The following is a 24,875-nucleotide window of genomic DNA, read 5'->3' on the forward strand; positions in this document are numbered from 1 at the left end:
CAGAAAGGAGGAAATTCCTCAGGATGTTCGGTTGTTCTAATAAACCTGAGCAGGAAAACTCAGGAGGCGACCCAAGAGGTCCAGCCACGGCCCGGTTCTGTCGTATACTGTAGAAGTGGACTGATTTGGTTACAGGATAAAAAAACATTTCCATTCGGGTTCTGCTCCCAGATACAGTGTTCTGAGACAATTATGGCAATTTCATGAAAAACAAAACAAAAAAAATCTGAACTAAATCTATCAGTGGTTGGATAGATAAACAGAGATTAGAACTAGCACATAGTAACTCCTCCATTATGATCAGAGCCAGGTAGCATCAGCAGAACCTGGATTAGATGACAGTCACACAGTGATAGAGGGCAAGACGCGTTTCTTTTTAAACTAGCATTGATACAGAAGGTTTGATGTATTTACAGGAACATAAAGAAACTGAGGTGAAAATATGACATTAAAAACAAGATGTATAATACGCAGCAAAATTTAAGCATCATTTAAACGACAAAACATTTATTAAAAACAAATGAATGCATAAAGAAATAATTGTTAACTTTCGTGGATAAGCTGCAGTGAACTAATAATTTTGGTCCTGATTCAAAGGAACCAACACATGTCAACATCTCAGGTTTTCAGGTAGCTGCAGCTACAGACAATAGCTGTGACAATCAATTTAAATTGATCTCCTTGTCGTCATCTGAATCATAACCTTCTAACTGGAGTCTGGCTCTTCAGTTATTATCTATAGAAAGACTTTGTTTTGGTTTTGTCACATATTTACAGCTAAGGGAGCTGTCTGAGGAAACCAAGCCGCTCCTGAACTTAGAAAAGTGCTGAACAGCAGCGAGTTCAGCTCCACACCCTCTCCTCCCTCCTGCTCTTATCTTTGGGCCGGCACTCGTCCAGGCGGACAGTAAATCACACCTCCTCCTCCCTCTCACATCCTGCCCTGTTTGGGAGGAACATCTCGTCCTCCACCCTGAACATCCTGCTTTCAGGATCTGGAAGCTGCGTAGCAACTTAGGGTTGTAATGGGAGGACTGGTTGGGCTTCAGGACCATGGATGCAGGAACTAAACATCAGATTTTTTGACTGAAACCTGCCGAACAGAGGATCTCTTCCACATCTTTCTGGCATCGGAACTTGACAATGTTTTTTTCCTATTGTTCTGATTGGGTTTTCTATTACTCTTCAGCTGCTGCATCTTTGATCAGATCCAAACAACTACTGTAAAACATATATATATATAAATCCTTTATCATTTATCAAATTGATTCACAGCAGTGCCTCCAGAGTTATAAAATGTTCATGAGTCAAAGTGAGTGGCTGCATTAATCAGCATCACATAAAACCTCCTTCCTGTTTAAAGGTCTTGTTTCCTGATGGAAATAAAAGATTTTCATTTTTTCAGGTAAAACAAGCTTAATATATATCTGAGCTGCATCAGGTTAGAAATAAGGATTTAAACTTTTCTTCACTGTTTGTGTTTGGTTTTCCATGCATCGTCAATTGTTTGATGTAAAAGTTCAGTTTTCTTTATTTTTTTTAACTGCTTAAGGAGAGTTTTGAAAACAGTCCCCAATTTCTCTTAACATGTCAGACAATTAGCACCTCAACACAACACCATATGGAAGATCTTGGTAAAACTCAACAATTTCTTACTGTGGCACTCTATGCAATTGTTTCATTCAGACTTGATGTCTTTTATGGATATGGGCTACCCAGAGAAACTCAGTGGAAAGCTCATATTGTCAATGATAACTGACAGTATGGGCTTTAATTTCTCTAACTTTTATTGTGTTTTATTGGCTAAAACAAGGTTTATGATGTATCTTTTGCTTCAATAAAGATGTAAAACTCTTCCTCCTTGGTGCTCTAGGGATTCAATCTTGTGGACCAAAGCAAAATACATGTAGCGAACTGTAAACGTTATGTGTAGCATTTGCAATAATTGATAGTTTTTCTGTTGATAGAAGATGCTTCTCTCACCTCTGCTCTTGACAAAATGTTGTAATTACTGATACCATTGTGCACTGGCTACGGTTGAGCTGCGCTCTTATGCTGATGCATACATTTTCTTATTCAGCAACAGACTATTTTTCCTGAATAATTAGAGCTGTTATAAATGAGAGGCATGCTACGATCTGAAGCTTCCTCAAATCTCTGAAACTCTGAACTGGATCTGGTTCCACCCAATCAGAGCTGAACCAGAGAACTTGTGTCTGAGGCAGTGAGGTGCTTCCTGTGTCACTGTCTCTGTGTCGGAGGTAAATGTCTGTTTTGTCATGCGTTTGCAGTCTGCCGTTATCACATTCAGGTAGCGTGTCAGTTCTGTCTCCACCCATCCAGACAGTTCAGACATCCATCTGTTCCCAAAAGGGTCAGAGGTCAGGGTCTGGGCGTCTATCCAAGGACTTTTCTCTGATTGGAGAGGAAAGACGGGTTTCCTGAAATTAGAGCTGCCCTGAAAGATGAAGAGGCTGAAGCCATCAGCGACTGTTTGCTGTTACATCACAGCTGTCTGAGTTCACCATGAGGTGGTTGTGACTCAGATTCAATATCTTTTTTGTTGTTCTCGATGCTTTTCTACCTTAAAGCTGCCGCGAAATTTGAAAGTGAAAGATGATCTTACAATTGTCTCAGTTCTCTCAAATATGTTTCTATACTGACGGGTTTGGCCCAGATTAGATGACTTCTGATAAATCTTGACAATATTGACTGTCCTGGTCGCTAATTTTATGTCCTTGTGAATTTTATGGTCCTGATGGTGCTGGTTGTTCCTGAATCAGGAATCCTGATTGTCCCTGTGGTCTTTATGGTCATGATAAATCATGATGCATCCTCATGATCCAGATTGTATGTATAAACCACACATGCTCAGGGAGGAAACTCCACCCAGCTGATGCCTAAACCTATCAACAGCTGTAACCAGAGCAGCACGTCAGCGCTCCGGCAAGGAGAAGGTGCATGCCTCTAATATCCTGTGCTGCCCTCTGCCGGTCACTTACCAGAGCTACCTCAGCTATTCTATCAGGTGTCAAGTGAAAACCCATTCAAATCCTGTATTAACAGGAAGACTTTTGAATTAAAATTTATAATCAAGACAATGGGAGTGAATGGTGAGAAAAACAAATTAACTAACAGGTTTTTGATGGTTATAGATACTAAGAGTTGTATGGGTTTGGTTTGATGGGTTATAGTTACCAGGACATGACCACTGCAGGCTGAGATTTTGTCATTGATTAAAACACATAGATGGGAATGAGTCACTGGGTAACTAGCTTTGTGTCCATAACATTCTGTTCTTATCCTGAATGTTAGTATGTGGTCTACTAAAGATTTATTCTTTAATTCATTCATTTTTCAATTCCATTCAAAGACACATTATTAATCCCAAAGGGAAACGGAAAAGTTCATTTTAATTGTTAATTGTAAAGGTAAAAGGTGTGGTCTAAATTTAGAGACTCTGGCCAGATGTTTTTCTGGAATAACAACAATGACACAAGAAATCGTGTACATGGCTATTAACACACACAAACCAAAACAGGTTAAGAGGGTTTCTGAAAATAGAAAACAAAACAACAACAAAAAACCATATATATATATAATACTAATTCTTTGCCATGTATATAGTTCTTAAAAACTGCAGAACTACAAAATCCGTAATCTAAATTACGAGAAAAAAAAGCTCAGTTATTTGACGTGAATTAAGTGCGCCAACCATGATACGCTACAAAGGTGGTTTATACCTGATGTATGAGTTAAACAGTTAAAAACTGACCAATACTTTGTCTCATTTTGCCATAAATACCCGAAGACACATGGGTAGTTTAAATGATGACAGCGTGACTCCTCCCTGTGCAGCTCTTAGCCAATCACAGAGCAGACGTTGTGGTCAGGCCCCGCCTTCCTCCCCACTGTCGTAGCGTTCGACCGTGCCAGGAAATTTTAATACGGAAAGTGTTTCTTTTCTTGCTCACGGTACTAATGGCCGCAGAGGATCCCGAGGAAACGACCGCCCTGAGCGGTGGGAGCGACGTCCCACCCGGCGAGACAAACGAAGCTGACAGCGAGAAAAAAGAAAATGGCTCTACCGAACCGGAAACAGAAAAAGAAGCCAGCGCCGCGGAGCCGAAAATGGAAGATGTGGACGCGAGAGAGGTGGGCAAGGAGGACGCTGCTCCAACGGTCACCCAGGAAGCAACAGCTGCTCACGAAGAGCCGGAGCAGAGACCGCGGTCACAACCAACTCTGGGGGACAATAGCAGCGAACTGAACGGCGAAATCACTATGAAGGCCCTCAAGGAGGAGCCAGATGACGATAGCCGGTCTTCGGGAATAGACTGTGAAAAGAGCACATCTGCTAGTGAAGATGGTGAGAAGGGCAGCGGCGGGGAGCTGGGGGACAAGAGGCGCTCCAGTCTGGAGGTGTCATCCTCTGACGGGGAACCACTGAGCCGAATAGACTCCGAGGACAGGTGGGCTTGATGGACGGGTTGGGAGGCGGTATTACTCTTCCTTCCCCGTCAGCTGAATAGTTTTTCTTTTGTTCGCTAATCAATCTTATCAATAACTTAATCCATTTTATATTGTTGTATCACTGAAAGATGTAGAAAAATCATTAATTGTAATTTGAGTATATTTATTCAAAGGGGAGAAATATTAAATACTAAATGAGAAGTTACAAATCAAAATATGTGAAGGCTGCTAAAAGTATTTTATTTGGCGCTGTGTAATTTTAATTTTTTAATACTGTTGGCAACACACACGCACACACTCTAGGTGGGTCATAATGAGCACCTCATGCTTGTGAAGTACAGGGGAGGATCTGTGATGCTTGGGGCCCGTTTTTCTGCCATAGGCCTTGGCCCTAGCAGTAAATGGTCATAATTTCGTTCTGCAGGGCAATGTTCCAAGTCACACTCCCAAATCATTACAGGAACAGTTCTCCAGACATAAAGCCAACCTTTGAGTGGGACCAAACTTAAATCTTAGGTTCTGCAGAAAACATGTGAGGTGAGCCCAGCAGGGGAGTACATCAGACAGGACCCAGGACTGCCTTTGGATTACCCAGAGAGAAATGCTCAAGCACCACTATTTCAACCTTTGTGTCATCTGTGATTTTTTTTTTTCTCCAAAAGCAATTAGTTTCAAACATAGGATGTTTTTCCGTCATTGTAAAAGATTATGCAACCACGGTGAAAGATTCATTTACTTCAGTTGTTTGAAATGCTTTGGCATTTGTCCAGGGATAACAAACTTTAACATTAAACTGTGTTATTAAATGATTCTGTGACAACCCTGGAGAACCTGCATGCTTCTGATTTCTGTCAAGATTTGCAGAAGTGTAGCATGTAATTGATGTGGCATGCATTGAAAATCTCTCCCGGCCTCCAGTGGCTTTTCCTCATGCTGATTACGTAACTCGGCAAGCAGCATCTGCACCTGTTCTTCATGTCTGCTAAACCTGATCCATATGCATTTTATGACTATCAGACTACACTCCTTAAGCATTTCTTTCCAACCAGCCTGCTCTCTCCTCTTACTCAGTGTCTGCAGCACCACCATAGAAATGGAGAGCATAGGATCCAGCGGGCGCTCCACTCCTGCGCTGTTGAACGGCCAGAGCAGCGCCAGATCTTCTGTGACCAAGACGATGGCTTACACCTGCTGCTGGGACCGCTGTCCACAGTGCTTCAACTCCAGCCCGGACCTGGCAGAGCACATCAGGGGAATTCATGTAGACGGCCAGAGAGGAGGGGTTTGTAGACTTTAAAGTTTTGAAGGAGCTTAGTCTCCAATCTTGATTCGGTTTGACACCCTTCCACGCTGGTGTACTTATTTTATTATTATTTTTTGTTGTTGTTGTAGCTTGACTCTGACGGTGCACAGACCTAGCACAGAGCCAAACATTTGCTGCATGTTAGTGTTGGTCCATATACCGGTTGTAATTTTCCCACTGATAAGAATTTGTCATGTGCACAGTTGAGAAAACGGCTGTAGCGCTTCAATAGGCAGCAATTTATATAACATTGTTTACTGCTAGAGACTCTGTGTTAAATTGTGTATGAGGTAGGGCTCACTAGCTAGCATAACAGTCTCTTAGGTAAGAGCTGGGAGAGTCTGTTGCCATTGTAAGCCATCACCTAACTAGGAAACATGTTGGAATACTAATAATGCTTGTTATTTTTCTTTTTTTCCTGTTTAAAAATGCAGTTTGCATCCGCTTGATCCTCTTTTGTGAACATGTCAGGGTTCATTATCAAACAGGAAAGCATCAAATATGCTCACATCCAGCAACGGTGTGCCGCTAGTTTATGTTGACGTCAACCTGCGGAGCAGGACAAATAATGCTGTCAGAGTACAATCTGTTGTGTTTAATAAACAGTGCAGGATTTAGGATGATCTTTTTAGTGCAAGGTGAATTGTCAAATAAATCTTTTGATTAGGATTAAAGAAGCTGGTTGTATTGAGGTGCCAAAGGATGTCTAAACTTATTATTCTAACCGAAATATTGTTGAAGACCTCCGGAGAAAACAATAAAATTATACTCTTACGTATTTATTTGACTGCCTGAAAAACATGAGGTGCTCTTCATACAGACTGGGATACCTCCATTCAAACATGCTGGAGCTTTGCTTTGGAAGTAGTGAAAGGGAGATGGTTCTCCTCTGGATCAGCAACAGGGTCCCTATTACACTGTGTAATGTTGTACTGGTTTAATGCGATTTGTGTTTAATATGGATCCGAAACCTTGTCAGGTGGAGACAAGAACAAGGTGATTGCTGTCGCTCTAAAACCTGAAGGAAGTTATTTTTCTCTTTTTTTTCCCCAACAATCATCTGTTTAGCAATATTAAAAACTGACTGTGCAGAGAAGGCTGGGAATGAAGGGATGGATGGTATGTGGTAAATAACAGGTCATTGCTTCCTGCCATGGACGTTTTTTTATGCGGGGATTAAGTGTATATACATTTAACTTGTTCTAAGATGATTTTTGCACTCGGATCCACACCAATTTTTGATAAATGTCGCTCAATCTTTAATTTGAAAACATCTGGTATCAGATTCATTTCTTGTTGTTTTTAATCATTTTTATGCAAGTCAAAATGATCCTTATGTTTAAAGTACATTGTTGTTTCTCAGATTAGTTGTTCGCGCAAGTGCATTCATTGTCTTTTTAATGAAAAAATATTAAGACACTGCGCTTCTAAAGGCGACGGTTGCAGTGGCTAAATGTTGTGATTGTCTTTGTCTCAAAACAATATTAGGCAGATCCAAAAACTTCCCGGACATCCTCTACCTCCTGCTGTTTTCAGGAGAAATTAACAGACTACAGTGAATAAAGGTTAGTCCTTGCATGAATATCACGACTACTGGTCTAATTCGTCCTCTGTCTCTGTGTCCGTTTCGCAGGTATTCGTCTGTCTCTGGAAGGGTTGCAAGGTGTATAACACACCGTCCACCAGCCAGAGTTGGCTGCAGAGACACATGCTGACCCACAGTGGAGATAAACCCTTCAAGGTAGGAAGGAAACCAATGCACTTGTGGCGGTGTGTGTTGGAGAATTTCCTCCTGTTCAGGAAATCTCTCTTTTATTTATGATGTGGAAATCACCTCACCTCTGACATTTAGGTCACGAGAAATGAAAAACTGGAGCTGAAACATATTTATATTGTTTTAGTGATCTTTTAAGATAATTTAATGTGATCTTCAGCAATAGTTTGTCCTTTTTGAGGATGTGAATTTTCTTTGGCTATTTAGTCACTTATTGGCATTAAAGATAATAGACAACTTTTGATAAAACCACAACTTTTGGCCCTTAGCTGCTGGCCAGCCGTCTAAAGTTATAGTTATATACAAATACATACGTACTTGTCTAATTTTGTCCTGCTGTTACTTTTCTGTTGCAGTGTGTAGTGGGTGGCTGCAATGCCAGCTTTGCTTCTCAAGGAGGGTTGGCTCGTCACGTCCCCAGTCATTTCAGCCAGCAGAGCTCTTCCAAAATGTCCAGCCAGGCCAAACTAAAGGAGGATTCACCTTCTAAGGCGGGAATCAACAAAAGGAAGAAACTCAAGAACAAACGCAGGTGGTCTCTACGTATGTATCCAACAAACACACAAGTTAAACTTGTTTTGAAATGTTTTTTTTTTTTCCTCAGTTATGTCTTGGAGTATAGATTGACGTATGTAAAGTGTCCCACGCATCAACGGTTTGCTGTCAGGGAAAAGTGTTTTATTCTGTTCACTTTGAGTGAATAATTCACACCAAATGAATGAGTGAGTGTACACTCGCAGGCTAAGTAACCCGCAGGCTTCATTAGGGCAGGTGTGAAAAGATTGCCTGAAGTCTGGTTTGACCCAAACAAGCGACCTCTGGTCCATCTGAAAACTTTTAAATCAGTCAAATATTAGATATGACCCTGGTCCAGCACATCTGACTGAAATGGCTAACTTGCCTCCTTGCTATGTAGTCAAGAGCTTTAGAGTCCTGCTGATGACCTCAATCTTTGGCTCAGGTGTGTTTAAGCAAAGACTCGTCTAAAAGTTGCAGGATGCTAGACCTTGATTTTGACATGTGTGTTTTAAACAGTTCAGCATCAGTGTAAGCCCAGCAGTTCTTCATATTCATTCAGTCTTTTTTTCCTGAACTGCTGCAGTCGTCTCACATGTGCAGAGTCACAAACTGATGTCTCCTTCTCTGTCTTTGGCGAGACATTTTAACATTTAACAGGACCACCGACTTCACATTCTCCGTTAATGGTTTTGACGCTGCACCTACTTACAAATACATTCGTAATTCTTGTTATGACATACTTTCCTTTCAGATGTCTGTAATGGAAATAAGAATTAAAGATTGGTTAATTTTTGAATAATGTTAAAAAGCAAACATTTTTGTATTCTGTCTGTTTTTTGAGTAATTTAAGGGTTTTAAACCTTTAAGTCCTAAGCGGAGTGCCTACGATCCAGCCAAATTTGCAGTACCATAATACTGCCACACTTTGCACTATCTGAAAAGTTTCAACTGTTTCTGAAAGCTGATATGTTGCGCTTTCCATCCAACATTTAGATGGTAATTTATGAAGAGAGAGCCACTCCCTGTATGGCGGGGGTGAAATTACCGTAATAATTACGAAAATAACTTGCTAGACATTGAAGTTCCAGTTGTTATGGATATATGGGCAAATACATTTACTCACGGGACATTTAAAGAACTGCGTGCAATTAAAATAAGCAAAACATATTCTTTATATCCATTTTAAATGTAGGACATAAAGGGCTACAGGGCATCTTTTTACTTGCACATGATTTGTTTGTGTTTTTACTTCAGGTGTAGTTTCTTTCCACCTGGTATGTTTAGGTGGATGCTGAGATGAATAAACAAAACAAAGTTTTACAACCATTAAATGTATTGTATCACATCCACAGCTCCCTTTAAGTTAGAGGTAGATCAGAAGATGATTCTAATGTATGTCTTTATGTACACAGTTATGCTGATTTTACATTTTACTACCAACATTTTTTGACCTGTGCTGATTTTTATTTATCTTTTAAGTGCCATTTGTTTTTTGCATAACTTGCCTCTCCTAAAATTTGTCTTTCCAACTTGTCAGCGAGGCCCCAGGATTTCTTTGATGTCCAAACTATGGATGTGCTGCGTCACAGGGCCATCTGTCTCAACCTCACCACTCACATCGAAAGTGGGGGAAATGGTCACAGCGTTGTCTTTCACAGCACGGTACGTGTTATATTTTGCCATGTCTCCTAAATGTTGCGAAATAAAATGCATTTCTTTTATGAAGTAAATAACTCTAAAATGTCTTCCTTTAAATACATGAGTATCTTCTATAGTAATACGTGTGTTGAAGAGTAAAAAAAATTCCTAAACAGTAGGACGCTATTACTGGGTTCAGCATACAGTTTTACTTATTTATTATGTAGAGAATTTTTCAAAATATGAAAATTATTTTACAATTATTTTTTTATATGCCAGTTTGCATCTGTATGGTTTATTTTTAATTACCACTTGCATGCATATGTTTAAAGGAGGTTTGTGCTACAGTGATTCAGATTTCTTATTGGTATAAGTGAGTAAAAGTAATTTGGTGCTTTATCGAAAGCCGATGTTTTAATAAGTGTCAACTGTCCAATCTCCTAAAACTTAAAAAGATTTTCATGGTGACCACAACGTAACACTTATGTTCAACGTCCAGTAAATTAGACCTCCCATTGTACATGTGTATGTTCTTTTTTACTGCTGTAAAGTGACCTTGCTTTAATCTTTCCATGTGTGAAGTGTTTAATTCATCATAAACTATCATTGTTGCTCCCTCCATATTACGTTCAGTGTTTCCAAAAGACGCTATTTATGTTGTCCAGCAGAGGGTGACAGGAATCCCTTTGTGAAAGTTTCCCTCCATTTGTAGTTCTTTGTGCACTTGAACTGAACCTGTAAAAGGCCCCTTTGGCTGGATGTGATTTTTCTCTGAATCATAGCAGGGACAGTTGGGATTGTTTTTTTTTTGTGTATGTGTGTGCGTGTGCGTTTGTCTTTATGCGTTTCTTATTCTATGCATAATTCATGGACTGTGAATGTTTTTGGCCCTTTTTTCCAGTGGTGAATATATGCACTTGTGCAGGAGAAAAAAAAATCTCCTTAACTGACTGAGATTTTAAAATCTGTGTTTAATTTGATTGTTGGATTTATAGAAACATTGGATGGGAAAGGTGTGACGAATACATTGTTTTTATTTTTACTTACCACTTTAGTTCTGTTAAAGAGGTGTCTATTTTTGTTTACACTTTTTGCTTTAAAAGTGGGTTTGCTTTTTGGTGAAATGTATGGTAAAATTAGAAAAATTGATTATTGACAAACTGCTTTTGTTCAGTTGCATATAAGCGACCCCAGTCATTTATCTGCTGTCATAATCTAAACATATCTATGAATCAACACAGAATAAGCTGAAGTTTAATCTGTCATTGTACATCATGTTCAGTTGTTGTGCAAGTTGAGCTTTTTCTTTGAAAGGACAAACTTAAAATGATTGTTTCCAAGTGGCAATAGTTGGGGTTGTTGTCAAAATTCTGCTATGAAGACATAATTTCTTCGAATTTCCTGTTTGGGCGCAGTTAAAAATACTTTTTTTAGCGACACAGGCTAACTTGATATGAGCTCATTGACTGACAGCTCATCTGTTGATTCGCTATGCACTGAAGCAATTTCTAAACCTGTTTATTTAGGTCACAAAAGAGAAATGAATATATATTTTTTAATCATGGTGCTTGTCTGTCTTGTTATATTGAAACTCTGGGCAACGGCTCATGTGACGCATGTCAAAATCCACCATAGCTCATGTTAAAATTGTAAATATATTTATGAAAATGTATTTCATAATTTCATTAAATGTAAATTAATTTCATAATTTAAATGAGTGAAGGAGAAAAACTCAAATTAACGAACAAGGGTGCAGAGGAGACAAAAAAGAGAGGTTAAGTGAGGGTCAGGGTCATGGAAGTCGGAAGGAGATCTGACGCGTTGGGCATACGTACTGTTTCTCTTTAACCTCTGGAGGATTGTGGTGAGAAGCAGCAGTGCTCCTCCAGAACCCGGGCCCCACTGGGCCTTCCCAAGCCTGGGGAGATGGAGCAAAGCCGTGGGGGTTCTGTGGAGCTTGGCGAACGGACCTGTTGACCTGGCACACTAACTCAGTCATGTTTATGATGGGATATTTTTGTTATTTTACCGATTTGCGTCATCCACATCTTGACCCCTTGACTTTAGACAGGCACCCAGTTCTAGCAAGTCAGCCCTCCCTTCTCTTTTGCTCTGCACTTTTCTTTTTTTTACTGCCTGTTTTGGAAACAGTAATATCTACTGTTCACTCCCTGTGTACTCCTACTGCCTCTACCCCTATTTTTTTTTTATTTTACTGCTCTTTTGTGAGTTTTTAGAGGATTAAAATCTGCCCCTTAAAGCGCCAACCGGAATCATCAGACCACTCGGCTCACAAATCACGTCTTTCTGCCAGAACACAAGTCCACTTCTTTTTCTCCAGCTTAAACAAACACAGGCATGGAACCTTTTTAATGTAGCCTTTGTTTGTAATTATTAACTTCATTTCAGAGAACTATATAATTCCAGCTTTTGTGTTTTACTTAAATGTGCAATAAAACAGCTGGTTTCCTTAGTAACCTCTACAGTACTTGAGACACTTCTAAGAAGACGGCAGCATAGATTAGTCTACGCCGCAAAAACACTAAGTCTTACCAAATATTTTTGGTCTAGTTTCCAGTGAAAATACATAACTTACCATACATGAAATAAGTCAAAACTAATATGTAAGTAACTTTTCAGCAAAATATAGGAGCTTGTTTTCAATGGTACTAGTCTAAGTCTAGTACCATCGATAGATTATTTCACTTATAGTATGGGAAAATTGTCTTGTTATAAGAGACATAATCTTCCAGTGGAGCTAGTACTTTAAAAAAAATTTACATTAATAAATCACTGAATTAAAACAAGCTGGATTCTTATTCTTGATGACAGAATTGATGACAGAATTTACTGGTCTCTACTAAACATAGAGACCAGTAAATATATATTTCAAGGATATGTCCTTCCTTTAGGCCACCTGTAGAGGTTTGTCTGATCAAAACTATGCTGATGAGACACAGACCTACATATCCCCGAAAGCCTGCTAACTTTACAAAACCCACTACTCTACTACTCTAATGCCTAGAATCTTAATTTTGCCCTAACAGATTGTATTAAAACAGATTTGCTCATATTCCTATTAATATTCCTCAGTCCCGTTGAAAACAGACAAAAATGTGTCCATCACGTTGGACAAACCTCAACTACGGCTGCAAGAATGTTTACAGACGCTAATCTTGCTTACATTGCCATACTTCTTGTGTACCTTCGCTTGTTGCCACTCAGGATTTAATATGAAATTGTTCTTCTAGTTCTATAAAGAAGTAAATGACATGCCTCCTTCTGACACCAATGACCCATGAAGTCCATGCACTCCCTGCACCTCTATGGTCTTCAGATCAAAGTCTTCTATAGTACCTGAGTCACGACTAAAAATATGTGGGATTATTCTTTCTCTGTGCTGGATTTTCTGATTGTTGATGTTTGGGTTTTTTTTTGTTTTGTTTCATTTAGCTTCTGCTGCTTTGCTTTCAGTCTGCATTCTTCAATTAGTTGTTGTAGTTTGTTTAATTTATTTTAAGGACTTATGTTTTGGATGTACGTAGGTCGAGATGTAAAGCTTTACTTACTAGCTTTACTTTGCACATTATCCATCTGTTTTAACAGTTAAGTGTTTGGGACTTCTTAAACCGACGAAGGATACTTTAAAGGAACTTTATGTTCTGTTTTGTCAAAAAAAAAAATACAAAGAGTGTAGCTTCATAAGTGGACCAGGCTGAGTCTTTTGTGTCTCGCTTCAAATCAAGCCTCATTTCCATCAGCCAACTCCCAGGAGTAAAACATATTTTAAAATTTGCATGTGCGTAAGACGAGTTCTTCACACGTGAGCTCATTCACTATCCTAAAAACAGACACTCTGAAAGAGGACAAAAATCCAAATGACGCAAAATATTATATCTGCGGCTATTTTTGACTCTCCTGGTTGTTTTTCCAGCCTTTCTTTCACCCTGTAAAATATTTGTAAATTCCCAGCCAGTAGTATTCTAAACGGCACAGCATGATGGACGAAATGTTATTCATTAAAGGGGCAAACAGTTATGGAAAACTGATCTTAAAAAAAACCCCTCAATATTTAAAATATGCAATTCTGTTTTGACTTCAACAATGAAGATGTTACTTGACTCTAGTGAAGTTAGTAGAGATCAGTATTTAGTGTGTTAATGATATTAAATACTTATTACTAGATTGAAAATAGAAGCAGCCTTTATCGTCCTGCAAAGTGGAAATTCAGGTGCAACAGCGGCATCAGGTATGAAGATTCACACAAAAAAGTTCTTGAAATGTTAAAAACATTATACAAAAAAAGACAATAACAATAGTAGTAATGATATACTGTAAAAGACTGATAGATATTTTTGTCATTATTGCAACACCCCACTGCGTAATGAGGGTTGGCCTTGAAATATTTGGTGCATTTATTCTTATTTCTCACTGCACAGAAGGGGTCAGGAAAGGGATGCATCTTTGAAACTTGCTCCCCAAAGACCAAACAGGAAGCAAAAACTGCAACATTTCTCTGTCTCACATGGCTCTAGCACTATATGAGCTGAATGTTAAAATAAAATGTGATTTTGTTAAATTTAGGTTAATGTGTTGTCCTTGCTCATTTTTTCTTTTTACTGTTTCTATGCAGGTGCTAGCCAAAAGGAAAGAGGGAACTGGCAAGGTGAAAGTACTTTTACACTGGACACCTGAAGACATGTGAGCAAGACTTTTTTTCTCTTACTCTGTTGTCAAAAATAAATAAATCTTTTGCTGACTTAGTACAGATTGAAAATGGGTAAATATATTAAAGAGACAGCAATTGATGTAAATTTCATGCCTCAAACTTCATGCGTTAGGAGTCCCAGTTTCTATTATTTTGGAACAAAATAACCTTGTTGCATTGCTTGTATTTTAAACAATCTTTAATGTTTTATGTTAGTGATTAGCGTAGTTAGTGCAGCTAAAATCACTGAAGTAGTGATGATCTATTCTAGAGGTCGTAGCCCTGAATCTGATGCTTTAAAATGGCTCTAAAAATGTTCAAATTAAGCCGATCCTGTGACAGAGAGCAGACGTCTGCTCCCCAACTTTGTTGCTACAGCTTTAGCTTTCCTATTATAAATAATATACAGTCTATTTGTATAAAGAACAGTTTGAAAATGCCCAGGAAGAAAGACATCATTTTGATGCCTCTAAATATCCATTAAGTTGTATTTGTTGTTGAATAATGTCTCCATCAATCAATTTAGGATTCAATTTCAGAGAGTCTGAGATCATACAGCTTTGTCTCGCCAGCTGATTGACACGCTTTGAATCACAGTGTGAATGTTCATAATAAATTACAACTACTCCCATAGTATAACTTCAGCTAAAGAGAAGACTTGGCTTCATATGATTTAAACTAAAATCTATTGAAGAGTCAATTAGCACCTATGCACAAACATCCACACAAGTTTTGGATAAGTTTCTAGTTCAAGATGAAGTTCATCCATCAGGCCATATTTTGTTCAGCCTAGTGGGACCACCCAGTTATCATCTGAATCCCACTTCTTATTCCCATTTTAGCGCAGCTTCCCTGGAGGTGAGCATTGAGAGAACAAAAGCTGAGATCAGTAAATCAGTCAGGCAAAAGAACAGGCAGTTTTGGCACCATGCTCTCGTGAAGAAGGAGTTTCACATAACAATGATTCTCTGCAGAGTTTTTGCCCAAGGGAAGATGCCAGCATATGCGCAGCCCTCTTACATTTCCATTAAAGGGTTTGACAGCAAAGCCTCTGAAGGAGATCAGAGAGAGAGGAGCAGAGGCAGAAGAAGAAGGATGGCATTGTTGAAATGGAAGGACAATAAGGGGAAAGGGGTGATATTAGGGGAAGATGGAAAGACAACAATGTGAAGGAGGCACAGTACAGCTTTGGAAATTAAGAAATAAAAGCAAAAGGAACAATGATGGCCAAGGGCAAAGAAAACAATCATTTTTATGATATTTTGTGGGGATTTAGGTAACTATGGAAAGTTTATTCTTCTGGAGAGACAATCAGAAACTGGGGATAAGGAAGATAATAACAGTAAAGATGTAGACTGTTGGTGAAACATTTAGTGACGAAAGAAACGGGAGGGAAAACTAAAATGAGGCAGAGCCATAATAAGGTTAGGCCGAATGAAATGAGTAATATACTGACACATTCATTAAATTAGAATATTATTTAAAAGTTCATTTATTTCTGTATCTCAATTTATTAAACACATTATATACATTACACACACACTGATGTTTTCAAGCCTTTTTTCTGTTAATGCTGATGATTTTCTCCTTTAAACCTAAGGAATCGGAATCAACTTTATTTGCCAAGTTTGCGCACAAAAACAATGAAGAGATCTTCTAAATATACAAAAATGTTTAATAATTGCATTAAATATACATGATTTCTATCTGGCCATTGTTGATTGACAGTAACTGTAGTAAATCACGACATTAAGATTAGAATATTGCATCAGACCAATAAAACATTTCAGTACAGAAATGTGGACTGTATGAAAACTATGTACAATACCTGCTCAAACTAAGGTTGTTTTAAAAAATTACCTTTAATCTAGCAAATAACCTTGATTTTGACTACCTTTGGCTCATTGCAGAATAATGCTAAGGTCATTACTTCATCCACTTAACATGTAAAAATAAAAGAAGTTACATCAAATATCTAAACATAAAACTAATCAGAGAATTAAATTTTACATTGTTTATTTTAGCTGCTGCTATTATTGTTGTCTTTGAAGAAGCTGTAACAGAGTTCTGTTAACATATTAAGATTTTTTAAAAGCAGCTTCTGCGTTTGTGTTGCTAAAATTAGTCGATTCTGAAACTGGTGCGACATTTCCATCAGTCAGCATTTTGTTGACTACTGTAGGGCTCTACGTTTAGTCCTCCTAAGTAATAGTTAGCTAACTAAAAGTAATTATTAGCTAAAACTCCAAAAGTAAAGCAATATAGTCATTACAGTATCTCCAGGAGTTTGTGTTGAAGGATTTGGAAAAGTACCCAAGACTCCACCGCGCGTCTTGTTTAGTTCTCCTCCAGCATTGCGCTGAACTCCGTATTAATGCCTACACTTCATTTGGGTGAATTGGTGTGTGTGTGTGTGTGCTTCTCAGTCATCGAGTCAATCATTAACTGCATGAATGTGCCAAGTCATGTCTATTAAAGCCGGAGCGAACCATTCACATTCTGACTGACACTCATTAACTCAGTTTAGATAAATGAGTTACTGATTAACATGAGCCAGCCTGAACCCTATTCACCCGTGGTTCATTGAGGAAGAAGAGTGGGAAGGCTGGGAGAGACTGGGAGCTGTAATTGCTGTCTAATCTGTGATGGATGAGTGAACGGATTCCCCTGCATGGTGTTGATTGCTGCTGGATAGCAAACACTGGAATACACGGTCACTGGCTACGAATGCCTCAAACCTCAATTAGAGCCATTCTTGGAAAAAGAACAGTTCCATCTTTTACATCGTTGTGTGTCACAATTACTTATGTAATTTTTTTTTCTTGCATTATACTAAAATGCACCTTTATGCAAAAGACAAAAGCCGAGCAACACAACTGCTTTAAGATTTTAACTTCTTTACTACAAGATTCTGATATACTTTTATTTAAAATTGTGGTCCTCTCCTGCTCTACCTCCTACTTTGTCCGCCATGTTTACAAGAATAAAAATCTCCCGTTCAGCCTGCAATGATTCGCTGGATCCATCCTTCAAATCTAGGAGAAAGAAGGAAGCATTTTTGGAGGAGCGTTTGAATTTGAACAGCCTTTGTTGCATCACTGTGGCTCAGTGGACCTTCGAAGGATGCAGCCCCTGACTTTGGTCACACACTGAGCTGCTTTCTAGATCTTACAGGGATAAGTTTCAGCTCTCTAATATGTTACTCGTTGAAGTTGGACATCACTTCTTTGCACGGGAATATTTGATAATTTACCCTTTTTTTGTTGCATTTTTTTAGCCTAAACGCATTCGTTTCTGAGATTGTTATTCATTGTTTACTGCAGCTCACTTCAGATCTTCAGTCATTCCTGCCAATTCTTATACAAAGTAATTTAAGATTTTAGTAATTTCAGATGCAACTTAAGGATGAATACATTGTTCCTATAAACACAGTCTCATGGTGTGGAGTTTTTTTGGGGGCAGAGGGTGCGGGTTATTTATAAAGAAGGGAGCCAAATGGCACCTCCTCTAAGGAGCGAGACAAATTCACCAGTTCTCATTGTGGTTGTGTGGATTATTCGTCACTTTCAAGTCTTTGTAAATATGGTTGTGTACATTAGCGTGCAGAAGTGTGACCCGTTTTGCACAGTGACCACAGACGCCTAAACAACTCTCCAGTTCAGCTCCTCTGTGTGACTCGCTCATCAAAATAAAATAACTCATCAGCACCGCAGCTCGGCTTCTGCTCCGTCTGCGGAGGAACTGGAGCGCATGTGAGAGTTCAGTCACAGAACCACAAAGATGTTTACTGGGTCGCTGCTGCTCCTCAAATCCTCCTCTGTCACACAGCGTTCTGCTCTGGGCAACACGGCTAATTCAAAGCTAATGTAAACTTTGTAACTACTTTGAAAGCGACTGTTTCGTCTCTCGTCTCAACTTCTACTTGAAAGGAAGCGTAGACAACAGAGGATGGAGTGAAAAAAAACTTCCTCCTTTTTCCCCCCCTCCATTAAAGGGAAGATGTAAGTTTTTACCAGAGCTATTTATTTCAGAATATTCCTTAATCCTTTAGGATGTAAACGCCATGTCTCCCTTATGATTTATAAGCTGGATGTAGTTTGTGCTTTTCTTTTTAACCAGCATCTGCCGCACTTTGTGTTGAATCTCTTTCTAGTTTCAGGGTCTGCACGTACATTTTGAAGGGCTTGCTGTTTCACAACTTTTGAGGTTTAGACGATTAATGTTTTTACTTTCATTTTGTTTTAACACAGTTCTCACAGTGTTGAAGTCTAGTACTCACTACTAATGTCAAATAATTATCAGCCAAGTTACAGCGAAAGTACAAGTGTTTTTCCTTTTTCTAATTACTTTATTTGTTGAAGGAGAAAAAAGATTGCATCAATTTCACATTCATAAAGTATTTTTTCTTGGTCAGACAAAATTCACGTTAACACAGTTTGTTCTTATTCCCATTTCATCCTTTTAATAGTACTACTTTCTCCCTTCCCTACTTCTGTTTTGTAAAGGAAAAACAAACCATTTTAAACCACGTGCTTCAATCATTTACTTATGTTGGTTATGATTAAGTATTTTTAAGAATTATGGCGATTAAACCATAAAATAAAAACCAGAAATCCTTTGATTAATCTCATATATAATTGTACTTTATTTGAAAAGCTGTGGTATTATATTCATTTTTGGTTCTGATTATCTTTTTGCTGGCCGACTCCTATAAAACATGTCGGGTTATCAAACCTCCTGCTGGCAGATGTTACGTTCAAAATAAAGCATGAATTGATGTATGGCTGCTTTGAAACAATTGGCTCCATTTTATACCCAAAGACCTCGAGGACGAAACGACAAAAAACTGCCGACGTATGGAAAGGCGACGTGGTGAAATCATCAGGACCTGAAATGATTCCATACGTTTTGCCCGTATTTAAAAAAGAAAAAAAAAACCAACTCATGATTTGCAACTTTTATTTTACCAATTTAGATTCCCCCTCCTCACATTTAATTTTTCTTCTCTGCAGCCCCTCCAGTCTTTTGTCCTTCATGTCTCAGTTTTGCTCTCACCTCTACCTGTGTTGAATGTGAAGCTCTGTCTGCAAACCGTTCTGCTGAAAGGGCTGACTAGCTATGTGATTGATTCTGGCTGGGCGACTGCCTGCTTAACTTACTGCAGTGTGTGTGCATGTGTGTGCGTCTCTGGGGGCTCCTGGGATGACGCACATCGTGACGGGGGAACGCTGGAGGTGGAGACGGGGAGTGTGGAGGGAAAAAGGAGGGAGTGCAGTCTTTGTTTCTTTCTTTCTCTCTTTCTTTTTCTGCACCTCGGTTCGCCAAGGCAGTGCTCGCACACTTCCAGTTTTCACAAAAGAGGTCATGAATGTTGTAGGTAGAGTCCTCTGCAGAGGAGGAACGTACTAAAGTGTTTATGAATGAATCCCCGTCGTTTTAAACGTGACCTTATTCTATTTGGATTTAGAAAGTGAGAAAAAACCCAAAACTGGCTTAATTGGTTTAAAAATCGTAGCTTACAGAGGTGTACCTACAACAAAGATAATAAACATGTTACTATAAGACCGTCTCCAGAAAATTAGCTGCCATAATTTCTTCTTATCACAGTCATACTGCTCCTTGTGTCTACACTTTGTCTTTCTTTTCTTCTTAATAAATTGTGTCATCGTTTCTCTTTTTGTGTGCAGTTTGCCTGACGTGTGGGTGAATGAAACGGAGCGATCTCAGCTGAAGACAAAAGTAGTGCACTTATCCCAGTTACCGCAGGACGCGGCCATGTTGTTGGATCCCAACATCTACCGGTGAGTATGCGCGTCGTCCCCAGCATTGCCTTTATGCACTCGTTTTTTTTTTTTTTTTAAATTATCAAGGCATTTCATTTTCTTTTAACTGAGTGTTTAAACTGCTGAATCAGCTCTCAACTCTGTTTTGCGAGTTAATCTGTGAGAATTACTGTCAGATGCTGGATTTCTGCGAGCACACTCACACTCCGCCAGCAGGTGGCGCCAAGTCTCGATTTTAAACGCTTAGCTTGAGAGCAGCGTGGAGGAATATCATATTTTCTCTACTTAACAGCTTTTTTCCTGTGGTGAAGGCTGGCCCTCGAGTTCAGGAGCAGGCCGTGTTCACATCAAAGTGCTGCTTTTCATTTTATTCATTTATATCTGAAACCATGAAAAGGAACATTATAAACTGAGTATTAGATGACTCCACTTGGTCAGCCGGCAGAGAGATGATAAGCAGTTTTAATCAGTGTTGCATCATGAAAAAATGAAATAAAAATGCAAGAGTTCAGTAGTAGTATTTCTTCTCCAGCCTCCACTTATCGTTCTTTAAAATCTCCCACTGCACATCAGGCCAGATGTTGAGATTGGAGCGGTTACGTAAGCCCTACAGACTTCTTTACTGAGATGATAAAACAAGTTTTACTTCATGGCACAGAAAGCCATAAAAGGTTAAAATCGAACCCTAAAAGAGGAACAACACGCGTAGAATAACAGACTGGTCATCTTACCAGAGATATACGGCTCGGTAGCCCGCTAATCCGCACCCGGGCCGACTGATTCTAATTGGACTTGAAGGCTCAGTAACTGCAGGGGCTGCTGACGGACTCTGGTTTCATAGCTGAATATAACCGTCAGCAACCAGACAATTTATGTCAAGGTTGTACCAGTGCATACAATTTCAAAACAAATGCGTTTGGTCCATACTTGCGGCTGTAAGCGCAACCCTGGACATGCAGATGGGACGGGTGGAAAGAGATCAGCTGCCAGATGCAGTTTGTGAGACTTTTAACTGTTTGGATGGAGAAGTTGTGTCAGAGTGAAATCAACTGGAGTACAGATAGTTTTTAAGCAGTTGTCTTCTTCTTTCTGTTTCCAGAGCTCTTCCTCAAAAGCGACTGAAGCGCAGGTGAGTCGAACTGCTTCTGCAAACAGGCGGTGCTTTTCTGCTTTTAGTTTTTAGGATTTAGATGACATCATAGAGAAGGTGTAAGTCATGTTATTACATGCATTCTCTGCACATATAGAGCAATAAAGATGAATATAATTACAAACGCATGGATCAAAGATTTTCGGTAAAATTTAAGGTTTGACATTTAAAAACTATAAATGACTAGTAAAAATCTTTTCGAGAGGCATTTAAAATGTAAATCTCATTAAAAAAAGAATTTCTTTGAAAAAGCCTAAAGTGACACTGAAAATCTAATACAATAAATTCCTCCTGGAAAACAAATCTAGAAAAAACCCCAGCATTTCCCTCTCTTTTTTTTTAAATTTCCAGGTCAGATTAAAATACTCTTAGATTTTATTTATTTTTCCACTCCTGGAAATATAATTAGCACCATGTTATAAGATGGTTTACTTATTTCAAAGTAAGTTATTTATTTGAATATTTTAAAAATAAACTACAATAATCTGAAACTTTGTGAGGGGAAGAAATAAGCTGTGATTTGCTTTTGTGTTAAACTCTTAAATCATTTATTTATTTACTGTTACCACACTACAATCTTACATCTTTAAACATCATTAAATGGAGTTTGCGTCACTGATTTCAGTCGACGTGTTTATTCCTCGTTGTGAGCAGTCCTTTACCTTAACGCTGAGATTTTTAAAATGTGGTGAACATTTGCAAACTCATGGTGGGACACATGAATTTGACTCTTGGACAGGATAAAACAGCAATTTTATCCTGTCCAAGTTCAACGTCTACTACTGTGTCCTTATTAAAGGAAATTTTTGCTAAGTTTATTGCAGAAATGGTCTGATGGCAATGTTATACAGAAGCCAATCAAAGATGTGTGAAACGGTAATGCTGTAAAAGTAGCGTGAATGTAATCTGGTGTTCAACACATTCAATCTTCCCGCATTTAATTTATAAACTTGGATTAATATTTATCTTTTATTCTGATTCTCCTTTTTGTTGGATTAAAAATCCATCGTTTTTATCTACAGAACTGGCCTGTCGTTCTGCTTTGACTGAGGAATAGTCATTATAAAGCTGTGGCTTTCTGGATCCTCTTATCCAACCCAAACATCAGATCATGTTATTTATTATTATCTAATAATAAACCCATAATGTCTGTGCAGCATTAGCTCCAGCAGCGAGCTGTTTTTTAAAAAAAATAAGTAAAATGAGTGTTATTTTCTTGTGACAAAGAGCAGAGAGGAGCTAATCCCACGGCATTGTGCTTTCGTCCTCAGCCTGTAGAACCTCCTCTGCAGAGTCCAGACTTGAGGGCTGGTCACCGACTGGACGTTGATCCATACAGGATGGGGGCGCTCTTCTTCAGTCTCTGCTGAGGCTTGGCTTTGAAAACAAATGGAGGCTGGCTACTTAGTTTTGTGTACCTGAAATGTCTTTAGTTATCACAAACTTCACTTAAGCTGTTTCTTCTTCTTCTTTTTAAGCAAGCCTACAACCCCAATAATGTGGGGGGAAAAAAATCCTCTTAGTTTAAGACTGGCGTATAGCCTCAACATATTTTATTACAGTTTTGTGTAAAATATTTATCCAGATTTCTAACTTATTTTTATACGATGAAAACGCTGATGTGGTGTGGATTTCTGTGAAGGTTTCGAGTAAAAACTGTATTCGTTGTGCTTTTCGACATGGGGATCCAAGGCGTATTTGAACATTGCTAAGTGTAACTATGCTGTGCATGTGGCATTGAATCGTAACCAGTGGTCTTATTTATACTTCCTGAAGTCAGTACTGTTACCTGTGTGTATGCCTCTTCCTTAAACACAAACCAACGCCTGAGCAATAAGTTATCGGGACAATTCCTTGTATTTTTATTTCCAGTTTGTTGACAGGAAACCATAAACATGACAAACGCTGAACTCACCACAGCTCACCTGTACTTCCACATGTATATTGTAGAGTTTTAAATACCACTATGTCAGCCTTCAGTAGCTGGTTATTGTTTGTCGTCGTCCCTTTTTGGACTGTGTGTGTTTATAATCTGACAGATGTTGTACACGTAAATGCGAGATGTTACAAAGGATCGTCGCGGTGGTCACTTTTAGAGCATTAGTTTCCTGTGTGTGCGTCGGAGGAGCTGGCTCACTTGTTCGGCCTCCATTAGCGGAGCAGCGTTGGGAGCGTGCTGTGGAAGAGCTAATAACTGGGCCGGCAGGGCAGAGCCCCCGTCACTCTCGTGGTGAACATGCCTGCAAAACAAGAAGAAGAAGAAACAAAACGGAGTTCAGAGAGAGGTTCGCTCTTCAGCATATCATGAACTCTGTGTGCTCACACATGCAAAATTCATTTAGGATTCCATTATGTGATATAATGAGGCATTCAGGTGCCGTTCCACCGCTTCCGGGGAGCGAGCACCGAGGATTTGTCGGCACCCCGTTGTTTTTGTGTGCTTTTCTAATAGCTTCCTAATATTTGCAGTGGTCTGCAGGCAAAACTTTATGGTGCTAATTAAAAATGCTTGTAGGGCTCACTGTATATGTGGTTGTTTTTTGAATAAAAAAAACCTGGTCTGTTTACCATGTTTTCCTTCAAACTGGTGCTATTATAACATCAATGGATTTTCTGTTTTTATTATTATTCTAAGGAACAGTTTTCCAATGTTTCTTGCAAAGGACATAAAAAAAATTAACATTTTATTTTTTGCTGTTTTCCTGGAAAATTTGCAGCAAGCCCTTTCTTCTTGTGTTTTCACCGACCTGCTGTAACAGAGGAACGAATAGAAACACTGATGGTAGAACTGGACTTTGATCCCATTTAAAAAAATTTTAATTGATATACGTATTATGTACATGCAGCACCTTTAAGCTCGATACATTCCTGATGCTAATTTACGTCCTGGCTGATTCTTGTAACTGCTGCCTCGCAAACCTGTTTACATCCCTTCAAACATTTTCTCTTTTTGTCACAAATTGCACTGTTTCAATTAGGCTTCATGTGAGAGAGCACTACAATAAAGCGTGTTGTTGTGAAGAAGGGAAATGTTGCATGGTTTTTAAAATGTTTGTGAATCTGGAAAGTGTCGTCAAACTCCTTTTTGATGCAATTAAAAGTCCCGAGTCTTTTGGTGTGTAGCTCTCCGGGTCTGCACAATAAAAGGAAAACATATTAATCTCGTGATAAAACCACAAGTTGTGATGCATAATTAAACAGTGCTAATGTCTTTTTCTGCTTTGCGTCCATCATTAACATGGACCCCAGATAATAAGTAGTCTGTCAAGCCACTTGGAAAACACAACATCAAAGTTTTATTGAAAAAGTTGCACTCGGGTGTGCTGTGGTGGCACAGGAGTTAAGCACAACCCACATATAGAGGCCTTAGTCCTCGACACGGCTGTCGCAGGTTTGATTCCCGGCCTGGCCACCTTTGCCGCATGTCTTCCCCTTTCTCTCATTACCCTCTTTCCTGTCAATTCACTGTCAAATAAAGGTCACTAGAGCCAATAAAATCTTTAAAAAGAAAAAGTTGCACTCTGCTT

The 24,875-nt window shown here is 38.9% G+C and overlaps 1 protein-coding gene across 1 annotated transcript; it reads left to right on the plus strand.

The window, feature by feature from the left end:
* The first annotated feature begins 3,875 nt into the window (after positions 1–3,875).
* Positions 3,876–24,504, plus strand: LOC102224549 (zinc finger protein AEBP2-like). The gene is made up of 9 exons (XM_005796274.2): positions 3,876–4,472; positions 5,545–5,755; positions 7,410–7,517; positions 7,907–8,093; positions 9,607–9,731; positions 14,341–14,408; positions 20,103–20,216; positions 21,298–21,327; positions 22,620–24,504. Exons 1-9 carry the CDS (start codon positions 3,982–3,984, stop codon positions 22,624–22,626), a joined length of 1,341 nt encoding a protein of 446 aa, XP_005796331.1. The 5' UTR covers positions 3,876–3,981; the 3' UTR covers positions 22,627–24,504.
* Positions 24,505–24,875: the final 371 nt, after the last annotated feature.

The sequence above is a fragment of the Xiphophorus maculatus genome, chromosome 2 (assembly GCF_002775205.1).
Source record: "Xiphophorus maculatus strain JP 163 A chromosome 2, X_maculatus-5.0-male, whole genome shotgun sequence".
Lineage (NCBI taxonomy): Eukaryota > Metazoa > Chordata > Actinopteri > Cyprinodontiformes > Poeciliidae > Xiphophorus > Xiphophorus maculatus.